The 21,613-nt window shown below is 34.1% G+C and overlaps 1 protein-coding gene across 4 annotated transcripts in view; it reads right to left on the reverse strand.

The window, feature by feature from the left end:
* Positions 1–21,613, reverse strand: part of CA5B (carbonic anhydrase 5B) — a 52,470-nt gene that overhangs the window by 22,884 nt on the left and 7,973 nt on the right. For 2 of the 4 annotated variants that reach the window (XM_051984463.1, XM_051984461.1), the window contains exons 1-2: positions 11,003–11,287; positions 2,449–2,646 (exon numbers count right to left, since the gene is read on the reverse strand). In XM_051984463.1, the coding sequence (XP_051840423.1) occupies positions 2,449–2,646; positions 11,003–11,132 (328 nt within the window). In that variant the 5' untranslated portion in view covers positions 11,133–11,287. Of the gene's footprint in view, positions 1–2,448; positions 2,647–11,002; positions 11,300–21,613 lie in introns of those variants that run through there. The other 2 variants (XM_051984460.1, XM_051984462.1) reach the window with 2 other exon arrangements.

Consider the following 21,613-nt stretch of genomic DNA (forward strand, 5'->3'; position numbering starts at 1 on the left):
CTGTTTTTCTTTTCTCTATAAAAATAATTCTTTAGAAAAATCTGGTTGAGTTTTGTTCTTTCTATGTGTATTTCTTGTATTTCAAATTAAAGAAATTGTAGGCTAGTGAAAAAAAAAAAGTAATCTTCCAGGTCTAATCATATCACTTACATGGCTCATCTATGGCTCCTCATTGTCTTCAAGATAAAAATGGAAACTTTATTCTGGCTTCAAGGCTTCCCATGATCTTACTGCAATTCACCTTTTGGTCCTAATTTCAAAATAATCTGCCTTTCCCCTTTATATTCTCTGCAGTATGTTCCAGTCAAACCAGACTACTAGGTATTAGCCCATACCACTCTGTTTTCTTTTGTCTCCATTTGTTCAATTAATCTCTCACTTTTAAAATAGAATCCTCCCTCCATATCTCTGCCTGTTAAAACAAACAAACAAAACCTTATCCTCCTAATGAGAAAATGTATCTTTCTCTCTTCTTTTTCAGAGGTGATAGATGGCAGGTATGGAGTACAGTATATGTTAGAATTGCCTGACACACTAGATAAGTTTTGAAGAACTGTAAGTTTTTTCTCTTCTTCTTCTTCTTCTTTTTTTTTTTTAAATTCTGTGTTATAAGAGATAGTTCTCTGGGCAAGGGAAAGGAAAAGGATAATTTGGAAATAAAAAAAAAACAAAGATTTATAAGTAATGTTATAAAAAAAATAATTTCTCTTCTTTAAAAATCTAATTAAAGTGTGATCTCCATGAAAAATCTTCTCTGATCAGCCCTGGTAGAAGTGATTCTTACTCTAAATCTTAAAAACTATTGATTAATCTAATGACTAAAAACACAACAGGCTTTGAATTGATTCTAATAAATGAGGTTGAACAGGAGTTATCCTGCTCAGGTCTAAAATACATAAGGTTAAAAATGAGAAGTGTTAAAGGTATAATCACATTTATAGAATCAGGGAAGGGCATGAGAAAGAAAAGGCAAATTAATGTGTTGGTTTTAAATCAGGCAAGAATTGTGATTAGGTTTCAGAGTAGACATAAGAATAAACTGATAATTTGGGAGAGAAGGAGTTGGTTCATTTATCTAAAGACATTCTGGGAGTCAGAATAGGCATTATAATAATGCAGATAATGATTCTAGTCAACATTGAAGAATTGAGGGAATCAATGGGGGGAAATTTTTAAACTTTGGACAATTAGATAAAATAATTTTTTAAAAGTTGCAAGCAATATCTTGAGAAAGACAGACAGAAGTGATTTAGGAAAGCTGCTCATACTTTATTAAGCAGATAAATACATAGAATAAAGGAGAAAGAAATGAAAATTTTGGTATTTTAGATCTAGATTCTGAAGGATGGATTGAGATTCACATTCAGAGTTCCAGGGTCATATTAAGAACATATAGAGACACACAAAATTTAGAGTTTTAAATCAACACAAATACAAATATAATAGTTCATTGTTGCCTCATTTACTTTTTTTGGTAAGGCAACTAAGATTAAGTGATTACCTAGAATCACACAGCTAGTAAGTATCAAGTGTCTAAGACCAGATTTGAAATCAGGTCCTCTGATTCCAGTGCCTGTGCTTTATCCATTGTACCACCTAGCTGGCCTTGCCTCATTCACTTTTAAGAATTTTTAAAACCATCAAATCATTTTTATTCTATTCATTAATAAGAACTTCATTTCCTTCTGATCATTTTCTCCCTCACAGACTCGCTTCACACTAATTAAAACTGTTTTGCTTGAAATGAATTCAGGCATGAATAGGAAACAAGAAACCTATTTAAAATTCAGTTATAATCAAAATTAAGAATCACAAAGCTTTTCTGGTCTAACTAAAATATCTCAAAATTAGATTCATCTCCTATGTGGTTGTAAGGAGGAGAACAATTATAAACTGTTTTTTATCTTAAGAAACTTTCAAGAAATTTTATTTCTTTTTTAAAACAGATAATGATATTTGCCTAACACTGCTAACAAATGACAAAATTTTTTTCAGTATGTAACTCCTTTCAAGTAACTATTGAGAAACATAACACCATGCACATAAAAATATGCCCTCCTCCTATTGCAAATGTGCTTAATTCTTATCAGTTAATACTGATTAAATATTAAAAGCCAGTTAATATTTAATATAAAATTATTTTTAAACCTAACATATAGCATTCAGAGAAAAATCACCATTTATTAACAAAAAAGCAAGGAAAACTTAAGACTTATAAACTTCTTTAAATCAAGTATTCAAATAAAACATCTAACATTCTAATTGAAAATACTACTATTATTATTTACTATTAAAAGGATAAAATTTATCATATGACACAAAGGAGGGGATTTGTTTCCACATTCAAAACGTACAATTATATAAAAATAGACAAAATATTTGGGATATTAATATTGAGTGTAAACATTTTTTAGTTCAGATTAGAAGCATTAAATATTATTCTCTTACCAGATTTATCTGTAGAATCCTCAAATTCCACTAGGAAAGAATACCCATTATTCCAGATATGAAGACATGTACTTGGATCATAATGAATTTTTAAGGGTTTCAGGCAAGGATCATAAACACTATCTCTCCATCGGATATTGATTGGTGACTGTCGATCACCTCCAGGTACTACGTCCAAGCTTTGCCAGAGTGGATGTACTAGGGAAAAAAATACAGATGTGGGTTTTATTAAGATGTTTTATTAACTACTTTATAGAGAAAGTGATTCCAGGCAAAGAAAGCTTTTCACAGAGGCCAATTATGTTAATATTCAGCTGCTTGAAGGCTTATTCAATTAGAGATTAGAAAGAGAAAAGAAGTCCTTTTCCAAGGCCATTATTCTGTAGCTTTCTAAAGCTTTGTAAGAATGATAACTGAATAATTTTACTTTTAACTAAATGTCATTAGGCTACAATAGCAACGATAATAATGCTTCTTCCTTAACATCATTTTCACAAGATAAAATCATATCAGTTTCTGATCTTGAACCATTTGACAATGCCAAGAGTTTTGGAAGCAGGGAGTGTCTTTTCTAAATCTTCAGTAGCTCCGTGGCACTAGCAGCAGCAGTTGCCAGGCTGCACTTCTACGAGAGCTGTTTTCCCAGGATAATGGCTCTGGGTCCAGGGCTGGAAGAATTCCTATTTCCAGGGTCCTGACCTGTCCCTATCAAAATCTTAAGAGAGATGATAGTCAAAGTAGAGGTAGTAGTTGTTTGACTTGCCTGGCACATGCTGGCTCCAGTCTTTCCCTCAAGGTACCCCTCCACTTCAGCTAACCTGCTTGCCTGCTATGGATTTGGCAACTGATAGACAGATGGTAGGAATGACTGAGTTGCTTCCCTGGATTATGGCTTCAAGAACTCTTGTGCTCACCAGCCTATCAGTGGCAGTTGGTCAGGAATTATTCTTGGTGCTGATGAAAAAGGTAGACCCCTTCTCCACCATAATTTTTCTCCTCAATGATAATTCTGGGATCGGACTAGAAGCAAGTCTGAGTAACCCTGCTATTCCTAAAGCATCTCATCAGGGACCAAGGGAAGATGTTGGTCAGTCTTCTCTCTTGCTCTTATGAAATGTGGGCCCAACTCATTATTCCTTAGAAATATTTTTTAAAGACATATATATTTATGACTAGACCACAATTATGGTCTCTCTATCCAACTGCATACTGTAACATGGCTAACAGGAACTTTTCATCTAATTGGCTTTTTTGAAGTATAGAATAAGACTGAACTATTTTAAATGGTGTAGAATGAAGAAATTATTAGGAGATTCTGTTTAGGGTTTGATGCAATCAGCACAATGTATTCCCTAAATAAGAGCATATAGAGGACCTCCTCTGTAGAGAATCCTCTCTTTGATTTAAATTCTGCACTGGACATCTGTCATATCAGGCAAATATACATCCTGTTTTATGCCTGACTTGATATGAACAACCATAAGGTCAGAAAAATGATTTCTATTGTTATATCCCTTTGGAGATTCTCATATGATTTTGATAAATTCATAAGAGATACCTTATTGGTGATGGCTCATTCTTGTTTCTTCTCTTATTATCTGATTGTTCCTTCTTTGAATCCTTTGCTACTTGTATTGTCATGTATATAATACCTTTTAACTATGAATGTCTGTGAAGTCTCCTTTTACTTCTTTCTATACTTTCTCTCACTGATGTCATTAGCTCCCATAGATTCAACTATCTCAATACAGATGATTCCCAAGTCTAATGTTGTCTTCCTCTCTCTCCATAGCTCCACATTTGTGGATTCTCCAAAAGCCTGTTCCACATCTCTAACTGAAGGTCCTATAGAACCTCAAAATTCAACATGTACAAAATGTACTTCATTATCTTTCCTTTAACCCACCCCATTACTTCCTCCCATACCTCTTATACACACTTCCTTCTTTCTGCTGAGGGTACCAGCATTCTTCTAGTAAATCATGACAAAAACCTTGGACTCTTCCCTCGCCTTCATCCCTCATATCTTATCAATTGTTAAGTTTTATTGATTCTACGTTGACATCACTCTCTAGTCACCCTAATCCAGTCCTCAATATTTCTTGCATGGACTGCTAAAATAGCCTCTTAAATACACCCCCAACTTCTAGCCTTTCCTTTCTCCAATCCATCCTCCATACAGCTGTTAAAATAATGTTCCTAAAATCAAGTTTTATCATGTCACTGACCTGTTCAAAAAGCTTCCATGGCTCCTTATCTCTAAGCTAAAATAAAATTTTCAGTTTAGTATCTGAAGCCTTTCAGATTCCAGTAGATTGTGAAATATAATGCAAAGTACTCTTATCCACACAGATTTCTTCTAGCTTTAAAATTATAAAATTCATTCAGCACTACATAGTTTTATACTTTATTGTTTTCTATTGTTTCGTGTGTGTTTGTTTTGTCTCTTCAATTAAATCATAGCATAATTTGACAAAAAACAACTTGTTTTTTACTTATATATAACTCACACAATGCTAGCAACATGTTTCATTTTTCATTTGTATTTAATTTTTCATGACCTTGTTTGAAGTTTTCTTGGCAAAGATAGTGGAGTGGTTTGCCATTTCCTTCTTCAGTTCATCTGCAAATGAGGAAACTGAGGCAAACAGAGTTAAATGACTTCTCCATGGCTAATAAATGTCTGAGGCCATGAGGAAACTGAAGCAAACAGAGTTAAATGACTTCTCCATGGCTAATAAATGTCTGAGGCCAGATTTGAACTTAGGAAACTGAGTCTTCCTGAACCCAGGACTGAAATTCTATACAATGGGCCACCTTGCTTCCCCTAAATATTTGTTGACTGTATGATAATAAAGATCAAATATTTGAAGCTATTAAAACTCTCTAACCTTATCTTTATCCCCTATTATATAAATATACAGAGATTTCTCCATGTTTTTGGTTATTCATGGGTTGGCCATCAATAATTAAATGAGAATTTTTAGAGATTTGTGCAGAAAATTGCAGATGAAGTATAAAGAAAACTAAAAATATTCTTAGCAAATCATAAATACATAAATACTATATGTTATTCATCTATTTTATCATTTACTACCATAACTATACATATATAAATTTATTATAAACTGTTAAATTTTGTTAAAAATTTCAGTGAGCTATTTTTCTTTTCTTTTTTTTTTTAACTGAGGTAATTGGGGTTAAGTGCCTTGCCCAGGGTCACACAACTACACAATGTTAAATGTCTGAGATCTGATTTGAACTCAGGTCCTCCTGACTTCAGGGTTCTACTGTGCCATATCCTGTAACTATGTGTAACTATATATAGCTTATCATACCTTATACATATTACGTATCAAAGCTTACTTGTTTAAGATACATAATAACCTACACCTTAAATATAGTAGGTACAATATTTGTTAGTGATAATCACAGAATTAGACTTTGGAAGGACATTAGAGAACTACTATTCCAAACCCTATCCACCCCCATTTCACATATACATTATCACAGAATCTCAGGGTTGGAAAGAACATTAGAGGTCATTTAGTCCAATTTATAGCTACTGAAAAATCCTCTCAATTAGATTGCTAAAAAATAATTATCCAGCCATTACTTGAAGACCTCAACTGACAGAAAACCTTCTAGCTCCCAAGAGCTCCCATTTTACTTTTGAATAGTTCTTATGATTAGGAAGTTTTGGGTTTTTTTTTCCTTAGGTAAAGTTTAAATTGTAATCTCTACTCACTGTATCTAGTTACTACTTTCTGGTGCCAAAAAAATCTAAGTTTTATTCCTCTTCCCTATGAAAATCCTTCAGATATTTGAATAGGGCTAGTCTATGTCCTCAAAGTCGTCTCCAGGATAAATATTCCCAGTTCACTCAACAAGTCCACATATGATATGAACTTGAGGTTTTTCCTCTGTCCAAATCACCCTTCTCTGGATGATTTTTCAACTTGTTGATATACTTCCTACAATATGATACCCAGAACTGAACACAATAATTCTAGTGGTATGATAGCAAAAGATTTTTCCATTCATTGCCCTACCTGGATTTCAACTCCAGGAAATAAAATACTTTTTCCAGGATAAAGTCATTATTTCTAATCTGGGGCTAACTTAGGTTTATATTGATATACTTTTCTTAGCCTCTTCTCCCCTCTGATTGGAGGGCCGTGAGGAAGAGTATCAAACTCCTCCCAATGCCTTCCTTTTTGGGGAGCAGAAACTGGATTCAGCTCACACCACTTTGCATCTATTCTCCAGCTTGATCACAACTCCATGGAACAATATCTCCCTCTCTCCTTCACCCCCTCCCTACCTCTTTTACTAGGAAAACATTTAGCACAATACCTGGCACATAGTAGTAAATGTTTATTGGATTCCTTCATTGGAATAGAAGTGGACTATAGTCCCTCTAACCCTAAACATGTAGCTCTAGGCAAGTCATTTAAACTTTTTTCGCTTTAGTTGGGGATAATAATAGCACCCAATTCATAGGTGTTGGGGTTTTTTGTTTGTTTGTTTGTTTTTGTGTATGTGAGAATCAATTGAATGAACATGTAAAGCTTTGTTGTTCAGTCAGGTCCAATTCTCTGTTTCCCTATTTGAGGTTTTCTTGGCAAAGATACTGGGGAGGCATGACATTTTCTTCTCCAACTTATTTTACAAACAAGAAAACTGATGCAGAGTCAAGTGACTTGCCTAAGGTCACAAAATTAGTGTCTGATGTCACACTTGAACTCAGGAAGATGAGTCTTCCTGACTCTAATTCTGGTGTTCTATGCACTGTTACACCTAGCTGCCCCCAGCTAGTTATGATGGTTGTTATCATCAGTCTAAGATTATTTGCTTTTTTTTTTTTTTTTTGGCTACTATTTGAAATGCCACTAAAAACTTCAAATCTTTTCCAGCTGAACAGTCAGTCATGCCTTAGGCTAAGTATGACTCTGGAGAAAAGTTGGCTCAATGTCCTAGCCCATAAAGATTTTTTTATAACTTATGCCATCCAACTCAAAAGTTATACCTCCAGGGTTATTCATCTTCTAAAAATCTGAGCAACGTTACATTTATGTACCTTTATATAAGTCACTAATAAAAACATTAAGATCCTGGAGTCACTCTACTAAGAAGCAACTTTTCACACTGATATCAACCTTTTAATGACTCCTGTTTGATTGAATCTAGTCATTGCATTTACTCTACATTCACCTAACTATACTTCATCTAATTCATCTCTCTCCATCTTGTCTATTAAAGTAGCATTTGGAAGTTCCATCAAATCTACTTTATACAATTGTTTCTATAGGTTTCTCCTTAATGACCCTTTAAAAACCGTGGCAAAAAGGTTAGTCTGATATTATCTCTTCTTGATAAAGGCATGATCACTTTATGATTACCACTTTCATTTCCAGATGGTCAATATAAATTCTGTTCTTAATTTTTTAAATTAAAGTCAAACTCCTTGTCTAGTTTACAGACTAGATTCACTTCCATTTTCTGAGAAGCAGGATCCTTCAGTCTGGTGGCACTTTTTTTTATTTATTGTGGTCTTTTGCACATTACTGACAGTCGTTCAATAATTACATTGGCCATTTCTTTCAAAACCTTTGATGTAACTTGTCTGAGTTTGGTAATCTGAATTAATAAGGTCAGAGAAACTATGTTTTCTCTTCTCAGAAAAGAGAGAGTCTGCTCTTATTCATCTGGGATTTTAACTCTCTTTGAACCATTCTTGTTCTGGCCTTCCCAATCCACAGCTTATTCTCCTTGGCAAAGAAAAAAAGAAGGAACAAAACAGGAAATGAGCAATTGTGCCTTTCTTCTGTTGTCCATTATAATCTCCCTATCTATCCTGATATCTAATAACAGGCCTATTTTTTTCCTTTAATCCTTCTCTTTTCCCTAATAACATCAAAATTATTTTATGTTTTCTTTAGCATTGCTTGCCAGCTTCAGCTCATTCTGAGTAAGGATTTTCCTGATTCTCCTAACAGGACCTTGTCATGACTTTATTTTCAACTTTAGTATTGTATCCTTGCTTCCTTTTTGGAGAGAGACAGAGAGAGGAGAGAGAGAGAGAGAGAGAGAGAGAGAGAGAGAGAGAGAGAGAGAGAGAGAGAGAGAGAGAGAGAGAGAGAGAGAGAGAGAGAAACAGAGAGAGAGAGAGAGAAACAGAGAGAGAGAGAGAGAAACAGAGAGAGAGAGAGAGAAACAGAGAGAGAGAGAAACAGAGAGAGAGAGAGAGAGAGAGAGAGAGAGAGAGAGAGAGAAACAGAGAGAGAGAGAGAAACAGAGAGAGAGAGAAACAGAGAGAGAGAGAGAAACAGAGAGAGAGAGAGAGAGAAACAGAGAGAGAGAGAGAGAAAGAGAGAGAGAGAGAAAGAGAGAGAGAGAGAGAAACACAGAGAGAGAGAAAGAGAGAGAGAGAGAGAGAAACAGAGAGAGAGAGAAAGAGAGAGGGAGAGGGGAGAGAGAGAGGGAGAGATACAGAGACAAAAAGAGATAGAGATAGAGAGACACAGAGAGAGATAGAGACAGAGACACAAAGAGAGAGACAGAGAGACAGAGACAGAGACACACAGAGAAAAAGAATAAAATTCATTTAGCTGAATGGGTTTCCTGTACATTCAAATAATTCTCTTTGGAAATTTTCCCCAACTTTCCTTTTTTTTTTTTCCCCTTCAAATGAAATTTTTGAAGGAAATTGAACTGATAAAGAAACTAAATGTCCAAGAATTTCAGGAACTTACTCAGGGTCTCAAAGAAGTTAAAAGTCAAACCAAGACAAAAAAACAAGAGGCTTTTTGTGCCTTGTCATTTGTATCATTCTATTAAAGATATTATTAAAAACAATTACATTTATGGACCATGAAACCAAGTGATTTTTAGAAGCCCTTTTATTAGTCCACCAATTACTGTGAATTATTTTAAGGACAATAAATCTGTCTTATTTGAAGAATGTCAAAAAAACACTTTTTTTTAAAAAAATGGCAGAAGCAAACTGTTTGCATTCTTCTCAGGGATGTCACCAAACCTTGGTACAACATTTTCTCACTTACAGGAGAGGATCAGAAACATTTTAAATTCATAGAACATAAATCTCTTTCTGTATTATTTCCCATCCAATTTGGTTCTTAATTCCATATGTTTAATTTGTGAAGACTTGATATTATCATATATCCTTTTCATAGTCTGAAGCCTCATAACTGATTTTTTTTCCCTCACTCTATACTAGCTGTAGTAGTTTGTTTAATTCTCAGTAATTGAATAGCATAATACTGAAAGAGAATTTTCTCTTACCTTTAACAGAACCTATAGGCTTAAAAATCAATATGCAATATCAGTATTGTTAAGTAACTTGATTTCTGGGAATTTGAGTAGTATTTAATAGTTATTAAATGGTAGGTCTCAAAGATGAAATGAAGTCTCTGCAGCTTTCCTTCTATCCTAAATATAAACTTCTTGAGAGGCAGAAGCTGTTTTTTTTCTTTGTCTCTCTAAGATATAATGCATATTCATTGTATTAAGTTAAATTGAAATATCAATTATAATACATAATATATGTGGGTAGATCAGAAATCAAAAAAGACATTACATGGCAGAAAGGAAGAATAGCTTAATGCTTAGAACTGAAACTCCAAAAGGGGGTAATGGGTTATTGGATCAAAATGGAGAAAACATTAGAGAATTACACTTAGTTCCTGGGGATTATCAGAAAAATTAAAGAAATATGAATTTAAAATAATCCTATAGTGTAGCAGTACCTCTAAAAATACTTCTCAGATGTACCATAAGCCAAAATAAAATAAGAAAACAAATGCAACTACAACTGCCATGAATGTTAAGTATCTTACAAAAAAGAAAATTTTGTCTTAATTTCTAAAACAACTAGAAAAACATTGCCCACCCCATTTTATACAAAGCAAAATAATATAACTGTTCTAATACCAAACAGATCTTGGATTTGAACTTTCTACTTCCAAATAAAAAACAACAACTAAATTCTAACTTGAGAAATATGATTCCTTCCCCCTCCTCTCCCTTTTATGAACATTAGCAGTTTCTTAAATAAATTCAATGAGGCAAACATGGATGTGGGCAAACATGTTAGAAACCACACCCAGATTAAAGAAATTTGTTATGAGTCAGACTTGTCTATTTTAATGGTACGTTCCTTTTTAGAGGAAACAAAATAAACCTACGAATAAAAAAATTAACTTGTAAGTCTTCTTCAAGAATTTGAATTAGACATTACTAATAAATTCCAGAAATTGATAGGTATCTGAGCCTATAGTTAGAAATCAAATCTAAAGGGAGGAAATGGAAAGTCTATTATCCTATTTATGTTAATATTTGAAATCTAAATCACTTTTATTTAGATAATAGAGAAACTGTACTTTACCATTTTGATCTGTCTACAAAAATGTTAACCTATCTGTTTTTATATTAGAAGACTTTCATTATATATCCATACAGCAACGTCAAATCAAAACATAAATAATAGTATAAGTAAACAATAGCAACAGCAGGAAAAGTGACATATACTCACTGGCCCGATTCCTGGTTTTGTATGTGCAGGTATATAAGCTGCAAGGTCTCACTGGTACAGATCGCTGATTCTGTGTCATTTTCCATAACAACTTGCATGGAAATGCCTTCAAGTTATTTAACACAACCATTTTTAACTTCTTGTCTCTAAAATAGTTTTTAAGAATCTCACCACCTAATAACAGAGGAAGGTAATGGGAAAGGCTGTGAAAAACAGAGATCAAGACAACTAACAATAACAAAGAAAACAAAATCAGACTATTAATCTACAATCCTTTTCTTGCTAGGGGAAAAAAGTACCCAAAATGAAAGTTAAAGTTTAATCCAGTCCTAGTCTTACAACTCATTGGCTAAATGTATTGGAGGGCAGGGCTAGCTGATGATTTCCCCATGAAATGCTTTGCCATTCCCTCAGAGTTTACAGAGGGTACTGGCTCAGGAAAAAAAAAAAAAGCCTCCTTCATATAAAAGAAAATATAATTTATATTACAATTAATGAAATAAGTTTTCTTCTTATTTTTCTTTTATAAATCCTAAATACTCCATTAATTACTGTGTGATATTTAAAAACAGACCAAGAACTAAAATGTCCTCTTTGAAATTTAAAGGGGCAAAATATTCTTGAAATATTTTTAAAAGTATCATCCCTTTTTAAAAAAATAATGTAATTGTCTCTCCTGAAATATTTGTATAAGAAACAATTGTAAATATCACTTTTGATCAATTTCAGGATTTTTAAAATAAAAAAATGAAATCCAAATAGATCAATCATGTCAATGTATAATTTATCTGAGGGAAAAATAATTTTTAGTCCAGGTTGGTTTTCTACGAAATAAAAATACTGTATCTTAAAAAACTGTTATATTATGAGATATAAATTTAATATACATCTTTTAACACTCAAGATAGCTACAAACCAATTTTCTTCAAAAAGAAAAAAGCAGTTTTTGAAATGCTACAAAATATGTTATGATTATGTCTCCAGCTCTGACCTTTCTCTCTGACTTCAAATAGGTTTTTTCATTGCTCACAGGCAGTGCCTGAAATGGACCCAAAAGGAATAGTTTGACTATAGGCAAACACATTTCCTTGTGTTCCATATTTCTTATCTCTAAAATGGAAATGATGATATCTTACTGAGTTATTACTAAAATATGAGAAGGATCTATGATTTAGTATTATTGTGGAAATTCTTTTCAGGAAAGTTAGAAGCAAACATATTCCAATCAATTTCTGATTTAGTAGATTAAATCTTAAAGTGTTTCTTGAGGCAAAGAGGTTAGATGACTTGCCTAGGGTCACACAGCTAGTAGGTATAAAAAACAAAACTTGAATTAAGTTTTCTACGTTCTATCCATTACACAGTGTTTCCTTTGTGATGACATTAGAAGCAAATGAGTTTGAACATGTGAAAGAAGTTCTAGTGCTGGCAAAGTTCTTATGCTGATAACAATTTTATGTTGTCCTCTCCCCTTCCTTTTCTTCCTTAACAAATACCAAATATTCTAATGCCAAATTGTGAAATCCTTGTATCCTAAGGAAAGCAGCAGCTGATGAGTTACAAATATCTTAGTGTGACTTAGTTCCTCATATTCCTAGAAACCTGGATTTAGGTGTTTAGTGTAAATTTTCTTAAAATGCCAAATAACCTGTCAAGTAATTCAGGAAGTAAAGTAAGCAAATCTTTAATAAAATGACCATTTTATAATAAGTTATTGAAGGTGAAAAGGCAATGCAGTTCAAAGATCTTCTTGGAAGCAAGAAGACATCAGTTCTGGTCCTCCTTCTAACACATACCAGTCATATGACAAATGACTAGTCAGCAACCTCTCAGTGCACTCAAAGGTACTTCTCTAAAACTAGAAATTGCAAAACTGATTTGCATAGGTGGAAGGAGTTTCCTTACTAGGAATTTTCTATACAAATGAAAGCCTGTTTTGTACTAAACAGGGAAGAAAAAAAACTGACTTCCCTTAATGCCGAACATTACTTTGGGGTCAGTCTATGGTATTTAAAGGAGCAAATGCCCAGAGTGGCTTAAACTCTCTTATGGATTATTTTTTTTTAAATGTCAGTATTGAAACCTGCTTTGAATTCATTTAAAATTTTAAAATAAATAAATAGGTCATAGGATTTCACTAGTCCTATTAGACATGTTAGTAACCATATGGTTCAATCACTATTATTTTAAGAAACTTAGAAATTTATCCAAGGATCAGATAGTGAGTTAGTAGAAAAACTTGTGGAGAAAACGTGATGTGATTTCTGGGAAACTAAAACCTTAGTTTTGCTAGTAGCTTACTAAATGACATCTAATTTTATGGGCCTTAATTTACTCATTTGTAAAATGAAGTACCAACATGTAGTATTCTCCTTGGTTTTCTGGAGGTCTTGGGAGCAGCCTTCCTTTCAGCACAGTAATCACTACATGAAGGATTGTCTCCTTCACAATCTAGTTTCCTTGCCTGGGGCCCAGCTAGTTTTCTTGAAACCTTTCAGACAGGCCTTGGTCTCAGGACGTGGAGGACAGGCCAGCCACCACGAGGCTGATGAAGACAGAATGAATGTCTCTGAGTCCAAGGGTTTGTGCTTCAGCCTTCAGCCACCACAAAGGTGGACAATGGAATGAATCTGTCTCTCAGTTCCTCCCTGGCTGAGTTTGTCCCTGCTTATATACTCTCTTATAATTAGATCATTTACAGTATACTGAGTATAAATCAATCATTATATCACTAGGTAACCATTATTTGTGATAATATTAAATCAATCATACTGAATGAACTATTAATCACTATGTGAAACCATTGTTTCATCAATTCCACTGAATTAGTACCTTGTAAGAATCCTTGTTTTAAGTACATAGTTCTGGCCCATAACATCTCCTGCTTTCTTTTGTTTTAGAACATAGGTGTTCTGACTTCTCAGGGAGTGAGAACCCCAAAAATGAGGTGATTGTGCCTTCTCTGACTTCTCAGAAAAAGGGGTGAAAACACCAAAAAAGGAGGTGATCACACCTTCCCTAACATTTCAGGAAGGGAGATGAAAGCACCAAAGGAAATGGGGAATCAAACCAGATTAGTGGGTTTCTGGAGGGTCTCACTTGAAGCAGGTATATATAAATCCATCAACATGGGAGGTATTACACAAGCACATAGTAACACAGGCTAGTAGTGATGTAACAAACAACATGAATCAACATGAGGAATTATACATGTCCATAAGTCCTAGAAATAGTCCAAAACCAATCTATTGTCCATTACTTCATGTGTCGAGTCCAATGATTCCTGCAAGTTTTGAAGTCCTCTGCAATAGTCTTATCTTGTATTAGGGGATCCAATGATTCTGGCAGATTTTGAAGTCCTGCAACAATCTTATCAACAATTTTTCATCTTAGGAAATCTAATGATTCCTACTGGTTTTAAAGTTCTGCAACAATCTTAATAATTCTTCATTTCAGGAAATCCAATGATTCCTGTAGGTTTTGAAGTTCTGCTCTTTCAGTGTCAGATTTTTTTTAGATCTTTTCCTTTGTTTCGAGGTTTTTTTCTCTTTTTCTGTCTCTCTCTGATAGAAAAGGAGAATACGGCTCATTGGCACCCATCTGATTTCTTCTCTATCTGTAAAGATGCAAGTAAACCCTTTGCCCCAAGCAGTTAATCTATCTGGTCCCTTTGATTCACCACTTTCTGGATCTCTCCACATCACCTAACATATATCCAATATAAACTGGAGCTGGTCACTGGACACTGTTCTTCTGTCGGGTTAAAAACCCTGTATTCTCCCCAATTGTAATCCCTTTCTCCCATCTGATTGCTTTTCGGCTGATTGATTATATCAGGCTATTGAACTTCTAAAGACTCTCTGGAACATTAATACATTGTTGGTGGAGTTGTGAATTGGAGAGCAATTTGATTAGTCCAAAGGGCAATCAAAGTGTACATACCCTTTGATCCAGCAGTATCTCTACTGGATCTGAAGCAGGAGGGAATTGTTTCCTTTACTAAGTTGTGGTCCCTTTAAGATCACTCTGAGATTGTGTCCCCTTTGATCAGAATCCAGAGCTCAAACCTTTCAGGATAAGAGAATCAACTCCCATAGAAATTCTAAATTCTCATTCAACTGAGGAATCCTTATCTGATCTATCCCAGCTCTGACCTGGCCTGATCTGCTCAGGCTGTCCCAGTTCCAACCAAGATACCCAATATAACAGCCTCCCTCAACCAAGGTCTCTGCAAATGAGCCTAGGTATCTTGAGATCTCTGTCATTCTCAGCTGCCAGGATCCTTCTGACCACTGAGAAAGCATTCTCAGTGCCAAAAGTCCATTTCCCACTAGAAACTGGTTTCTATCCAACAATAAAGTTTCATTTTGCAACTAATAATTCAGGAATGAGTGAATTCTTTCACTCTAAACCTGTGGCCGATTTAAAGGGGATCTTTAACAGCTCTTTTATCGCCACTAACTTCTTGACCACCAGGAATTAAGACCACTCAAACTGCATCAGAACTGTATTTTAAAGAGATCATCAAAAAGGGAAAAGGACTCCCATGTGCAAAAATGTTTGTAGCAGACCTTTTTGTAGTGGCAAGCAAATGAAAATTGATGGATGTCCTTCAGTTGAGAATTACCTGAACAAGTTATGGCATATGAATGTAATGGAATATTCTTATTCTATAAGAAATGATCAACAAGCTGATTTATGAAAAGCCTGGAAAGACTTACATGAATTGATACTAAGTGTAGTGAATAGAACCAAGAGAACATTGTACACAGCAACAAGAAGATCATGTAATGATCAACTGTTATAAATTAGTCTCTTTTCAACAAGGAGGTGACTCAGGGCAATACCAATAGAATTGTGATGGAGAGAGCCATCTGCATCCAGAGAGAGGACTATGGGAACTGAATGTAGATCATAATACAGGATTTTCACTTTTGTTGTTGTTGTTTGCTTACTGTCTTTTCCCCTCTCATTATTTTTCCTTTTTGATATGATTTTTCTTGTGCAGCATGATAAATGTGGAAATATGTTTAGAAGAATTGCACATGTTTAACCTATATTGGATCACTTGCTACCTGGGGAGGAAGGAAGAAAAATATGGAACACAAGGTTTTGCAACGATGAATGTTGAAAACTATCTTTGCACTATTCTAAAAATAAAAGGCTATTATTAGAAAGTTAGCTTCTTAAAGTAAAAATCATTTTAAAAAAGAGAATTTTGAGATTTTTAATATAATATATATTTTTAATATAAATAGGATTTTACTATTTGAGATTTTTAAAAAATGTGTAGAAATGTAGATTTTTATTACAGAGGTTTGACATAGGAAATCAATACTTTACCTGTACTAATCTACCCTCTAATACAAATGCTACATTTTCTTCCATATTCATATCCTTGCTTAAGATCATAAAGCAAGATAATCCAATGGAATTTTGCAAGTTTCAAACTGTAGTTCAGTTTGGCGTATTATTGCATAATTTAACATTATTGTTTAGCAATCATTAAAAAAAATATGTTAGTACTTGTAGTTCACTAGAAAACCTAAACAAGAGTTCCAAAACCATGAATGATTTGGGAAACATTTTGATAAAGCTATAAAAGAATTTGACATTTCCTAATAGTAGTACCAAGAGTGAATCTTCAATTATTATTTGTGGTATATATACAAACCTTCCACTTCACTGGGATTAAGGTCAACAAAGAAAAGTTCCTTCAATTTCATTCCTTCATATCTTGAAGCTATTTAATATTTGCACACATATTCCCTTCTCTTTCCCTTCTATTTTAGAAAATGTATACTTCCTCACTGCCAGTTGATATTGTCTTCACAAATCTAATCTTTCCTACCTTCCCCAAGAAACTATCCCCAAATTATTCCCATTCTCTCTCATTAATCTTTAATCTCTCCTCATACACTTGCTTCTTCCCATTTGTTTACAAATAGGTGAAAACTTCCCAAACACTTTACAAGTTTTGATTCTAGCTCTCTCCTATTCACTAATAGAAATGAAAAATAGTCAACACAATGAAAAAACCTTTCACATCTTTATTAAGAATGTGCATCAAGGATATATTTGACAAAAATCTCAAAAATAAAAGGAAGAGGCTGGTTTGCATAAGCAATATTCTGCAGCAGACCAAATCTTTGCACTACATAGCTGTCTGAAAAGTTCTTTCAACAACAAAGAAGATATTGTTTTGATCTTTGTTAATTTCCAGGGGGAAAAAAAGGTTTGCTTCCTAAAAACCAAACCAAATTAGTTTTAAAGGCTCTCTTCCAACAAAGCATTTCATGCACATATTAATGTTATACAAGATTCCTTGACAAATGCAACTAGAGAGACTTCCAGCAAGATCCAGAGTGAAAGGGTGCTTCTAAGCCCAGCCCCTCACCACCTCAAAAAGAATAGGACAAAGTGATAAAATACTACACAAGAAGCAAAAAATCACTATAAAGTAATTATTTCAAAACAATTTCTACTGGTTGCACCCACTCTATACACAAGCTACAGCTCTGACAGAATTTACCACTCAACAATGTTCTGGCTGGAGGCCACTACCACCAACTTTCACAAGTTGAAGCCTGTGAATTTAATTAGTTCTCATATTGCTGATGGGAGGAAACAGCTGACTATGGATAAAGACACAGGCATGTAAGTTCTCCTACAAAAAATATATATGACTTAGCTGTCCTAGAAGAAAATGGTTTTCAAAGAAAAGATAAGCAAATGCACATCTTTCCCTTCTTTGCAAAGATGTAAGTCTGTGGATATAAATTATTGTATATACTGGCAAACTAGATTGACATGTTCATTAAATTTTGCTGAACTGATATTTTTCTCATTCCTTTTTTATTTTCCATTATGGGAATAGCTGGCTGAGTAGAGGAAAAGGAAGGAATGTATTTCAAAATGAATGTCACATTAAAAATAAGATATTTATAAAAATTAAAACTACAAAAAAAAGTTTTTAATAGGATGGTCAAGTGAAAGGCAGTGTGTAATCTCATCTATATAGATACTTCTCTAAGACTTCCCTTGGTAACAAATCAAAAAGTCACATCATCTTTTAACAGGATGAGTTCACAGAATTTGATTGACCCCAATTATATAATCATATAAGAAAGAGTAGGCAGTCACACAAGTATGTTTGTTGGAATGGAAATGGTGGAGGAGGGAAGGGGAGAACCAGCAGAGAATCTGACAAAACAGGGAAAATGAGCAAGCAATCTAAAAGAAGCAAAAATACATTAAATAAATATTATGGAGTGAAGGAAACTGAGTTTTAAGTTTTTGAAGACAAAAATATCACAGCATATTCTATAGGTTCATAAAATGACTTTGCAACAACTAAACAATTTCCATGACAATTCTGAGGCTCAATAAAAGAATTTTTAAAAATTTTAAATGTATGTAGAATTGTAGATAGAAATCAGAGCTTTTTCATAGAAAACCAATATGACAAAGAACATGGAGAAATTAAAATAACCAATGGAGAAATTCTCCAAATTCTAAAATCTCTAGACCACATGAAAATAAGGAGGAAATATTTGAGATTTTTGTTTTGTTTTGTTTTAAAGTAGACAGAAGAAAAATGGATGAAACAAAATAAAAAGAAAACAAAATTGGAAAAAAAAATTTAAGGAAGTCATTATCCAAGAAAACAGTTTGTTAGTTCACAAGGAATTTATATTCTAACAGAAGAGGCATTAAATACTTTTTTTTTTTTTTCTTTGCTGAGGCAATTGGGGTTAAGTGACTTGCCCAGCCAGGAAAGTGTTAAATGTCTGAGTGACTCAGGCCATCCTGACTTAAGGGCTGGTGGTCTATCCACTGCGCCACCTAGCTGCCCCATCAACTACATTAATAAGAAAAGAATAAATATAATAGGAAGAATGAATGAATGAATAAAACATTTACTAAACACTATGTGCAAAGCATTATGATGCTATGTACTGAAGATACACAATAAGACAGCACCTGCTCTCAAGGAGCTCACATTTTAACAATGGAGATATCATATATGGAAGTTTTGGGCTGCAAACTAGACCTTGACTTTCTCACAGAACTCTTGTACTTAAAACAAGGATTCTTACAAAGTGCTAATTCAGTGGAATTGATGAGACAATGGTTATCAAGTTTAGCATGGTGATTAATAGTTCTCTTAAGTTTGGTATAATTGATTTAATCTTACAACAAATAATGGTTTCCTCATGATATAATGATTGATTTATACTTAAAATAGAGCATATAAAGCTTTGACAGACTCAGCCAGAGTCAGAGCCAGAGACAGACTCAGAAAGGCTCAGAGAGAGACTCAGAAGGGATGAAGAGCCAGATTCATTCACTTCATCTCATACCACTATGGTGGCTGGCCTCCTGCACTTCCCCCACTGAGACCAAAACTGGTCTGAAAGGCTCTCCAGAAAGCTGCCCAGCCCCACGCAAGGAAACTAGATTGTGAAGGAGATAATAAAGGATTTAGACTTTAACACCTGGATATTCTTGTGGTGATTACTCTATTGAAAGGAAGGCTGCCCCCAAGACCTCCAGAAAACCAAACAGGCCTGCACAGGTGAAATTTATAATTACACTAGCAAGTGGGGCTAGTTTATAGGCTGAGCAAAACTATTGTAATCAAATCCCACTTTGTATGAGGGTCACAAAACAATAAAGAAAAAATAAAAGAATGTGTAAAATAGTAAATAAAATCAATATTTTTTGGAAAGGGATAATTGAAATTAATGTTATTCAAAGTAGGGAAGTGAAACAGACTTGGGATGATTTTGGAGAATACTACACATATGATCTAGGATGGGCAAGAGAGACAATGAGATGGAGGGAAGAGATTCAAATAATTTGTTGAATTTGGAATTGGATAATTAATTCAAATTCAATTAATCCATTGAATTTGGGGTTGGGTAATAAGAAAGAGATGAGGGGGAGGAGGGGAAAATGGATCAGATTAATAGATGTAAAATAAAACACAGGAAACTAAATGCTGATTTGGAGCAGCTTAAGGGTTTCAGTGGATTGAGTGCTAGGCCTGGAGTTAAAAAGACGCACCATTCTGAGTTCAAATCTACCCTCAGATGTTTACTCTCTATGTGACCTTAGGAAAGTCACTTAATTCTGTCTGCTTCAGTTCTTCATCTGAAAAATTGAGCTGCAGAAGGAAATGACAAATCACTTCAGTATTTTTGCCAAGAAAATTCCAAATGGGATCACAAATAGCCTGATAGGATTAAACAACAATAAAAATGTTTACTTAATGGAGTTTAAAAAAAAAAAAAAAGGTAAATAACAGTGGAAGAAAATATAAATTTAGCAATTTATTATAAACATACATGTTAACTAATGAATAAATGAATCAACCAATAATTATTAAATGACAAACATTACATAAGATATTGAAGATAAAAGTTAAAGCAGTTCCTAACCTCAAGAAGCTTATGTTATATTCTACTGGGGAAAACAGTATGCTTATAGTTAAGTGAACAAGCTATGTTCAAGATATGTACCATATTCATACAAAATTGATTCTGGGAGGGGAATCATGAAGAAGAAATGCTACCTGAACTCATTCCTGAAGGGAATGGCTCCAAGATATGAATGTGAAGACAGAGAGGGTACATTCTAGTTAACTCTAACAACTTCTGTGCAAAGACAGATAGAAATGAGAGATAACAATTTTATGTATAGGGAAAAGCAAGTAGTCCGGTTTGAACTGATCATAGAGTAAGTTAAAACAGTATAGAAAGATAAAGCCATTTTAATGTCCCAAAAGATGAGTTTATAGTTTATCTCAGAAAAAGAGAATGACATGATTAAGACCTTCATTTAGAATATAAGATTGGATACAGGGTGATCATGCCTAGAATTCTCTCCTTTTCTGGATTCCTGGTTTCCTTCAAATCTCAGCTAAACTCTTTCTGCAAGAGGTTTTCTGGGATTCTCCTTGATATGAGAGCCTTGTCTTTGAGATTGCCTCCAATTTATCCTATATTTATCTTGTTTGCATGTTGTCTACTTTAATAGATTCTGAGCTGCTTGACTGCAGAGATTATTTCCATTTTTCTTTGTCTTTTAATCTAGATAAAGGCCTAAGCTATCCTGGTTGTGATATGAGTAGAGAGGAGAGGGTAAATCTTAGAAATGTTGAAGAGGGAGAATTAACAAGATTTGGTAACTGAAAATGGGGGTGTAGAAGAGTGAGAGTTCAAGATGATTTTTAGGTTGTGAACCTGAGTGAATGGAAAAATGCCTACAACAAAAACAATGAAGTACAGAAGAAGGATGGATTCAGGAGGAAAGATAATAAATTATTTTTGAATTTAAAGAGTTTGAGACACCTTACAGGCATCTAGGTAGAGATTTCAATCAGGCAGGCAGTTAGAAATATAAGATTGGAGCTCAAGAGAAATGACGGCTATATATGAACATTTCAGGGTCATCTGTGCAGAGATGATAGGTGAATCCATAGGAACTAATGAAATCTTCAAAACAGTTTATATAAAGAGAAAAGGAGATGTGCTGAGACAAGTCTTTTGGTATACCCATGTGTGGTGGATAAGACATAAATGATAAGCAGACGGCAAGAAGAAAAAT

Source organism: Antechinus flavipes, chromosome 3 (assembly GCF_016432865.1).
Source record: "Antechinus flavipes isolate AdamAnt ecotype Samford, QLD, Australia chromosome 3, AdamAnt_v2, whole genome shotgun sequence".
Lineage (NCBI taxonomy): Eukaryota > Metazoa > Chordata > Mammalia > Dasyuromorphia > Dasyuridae > Antechinus > Antechinus flavipes.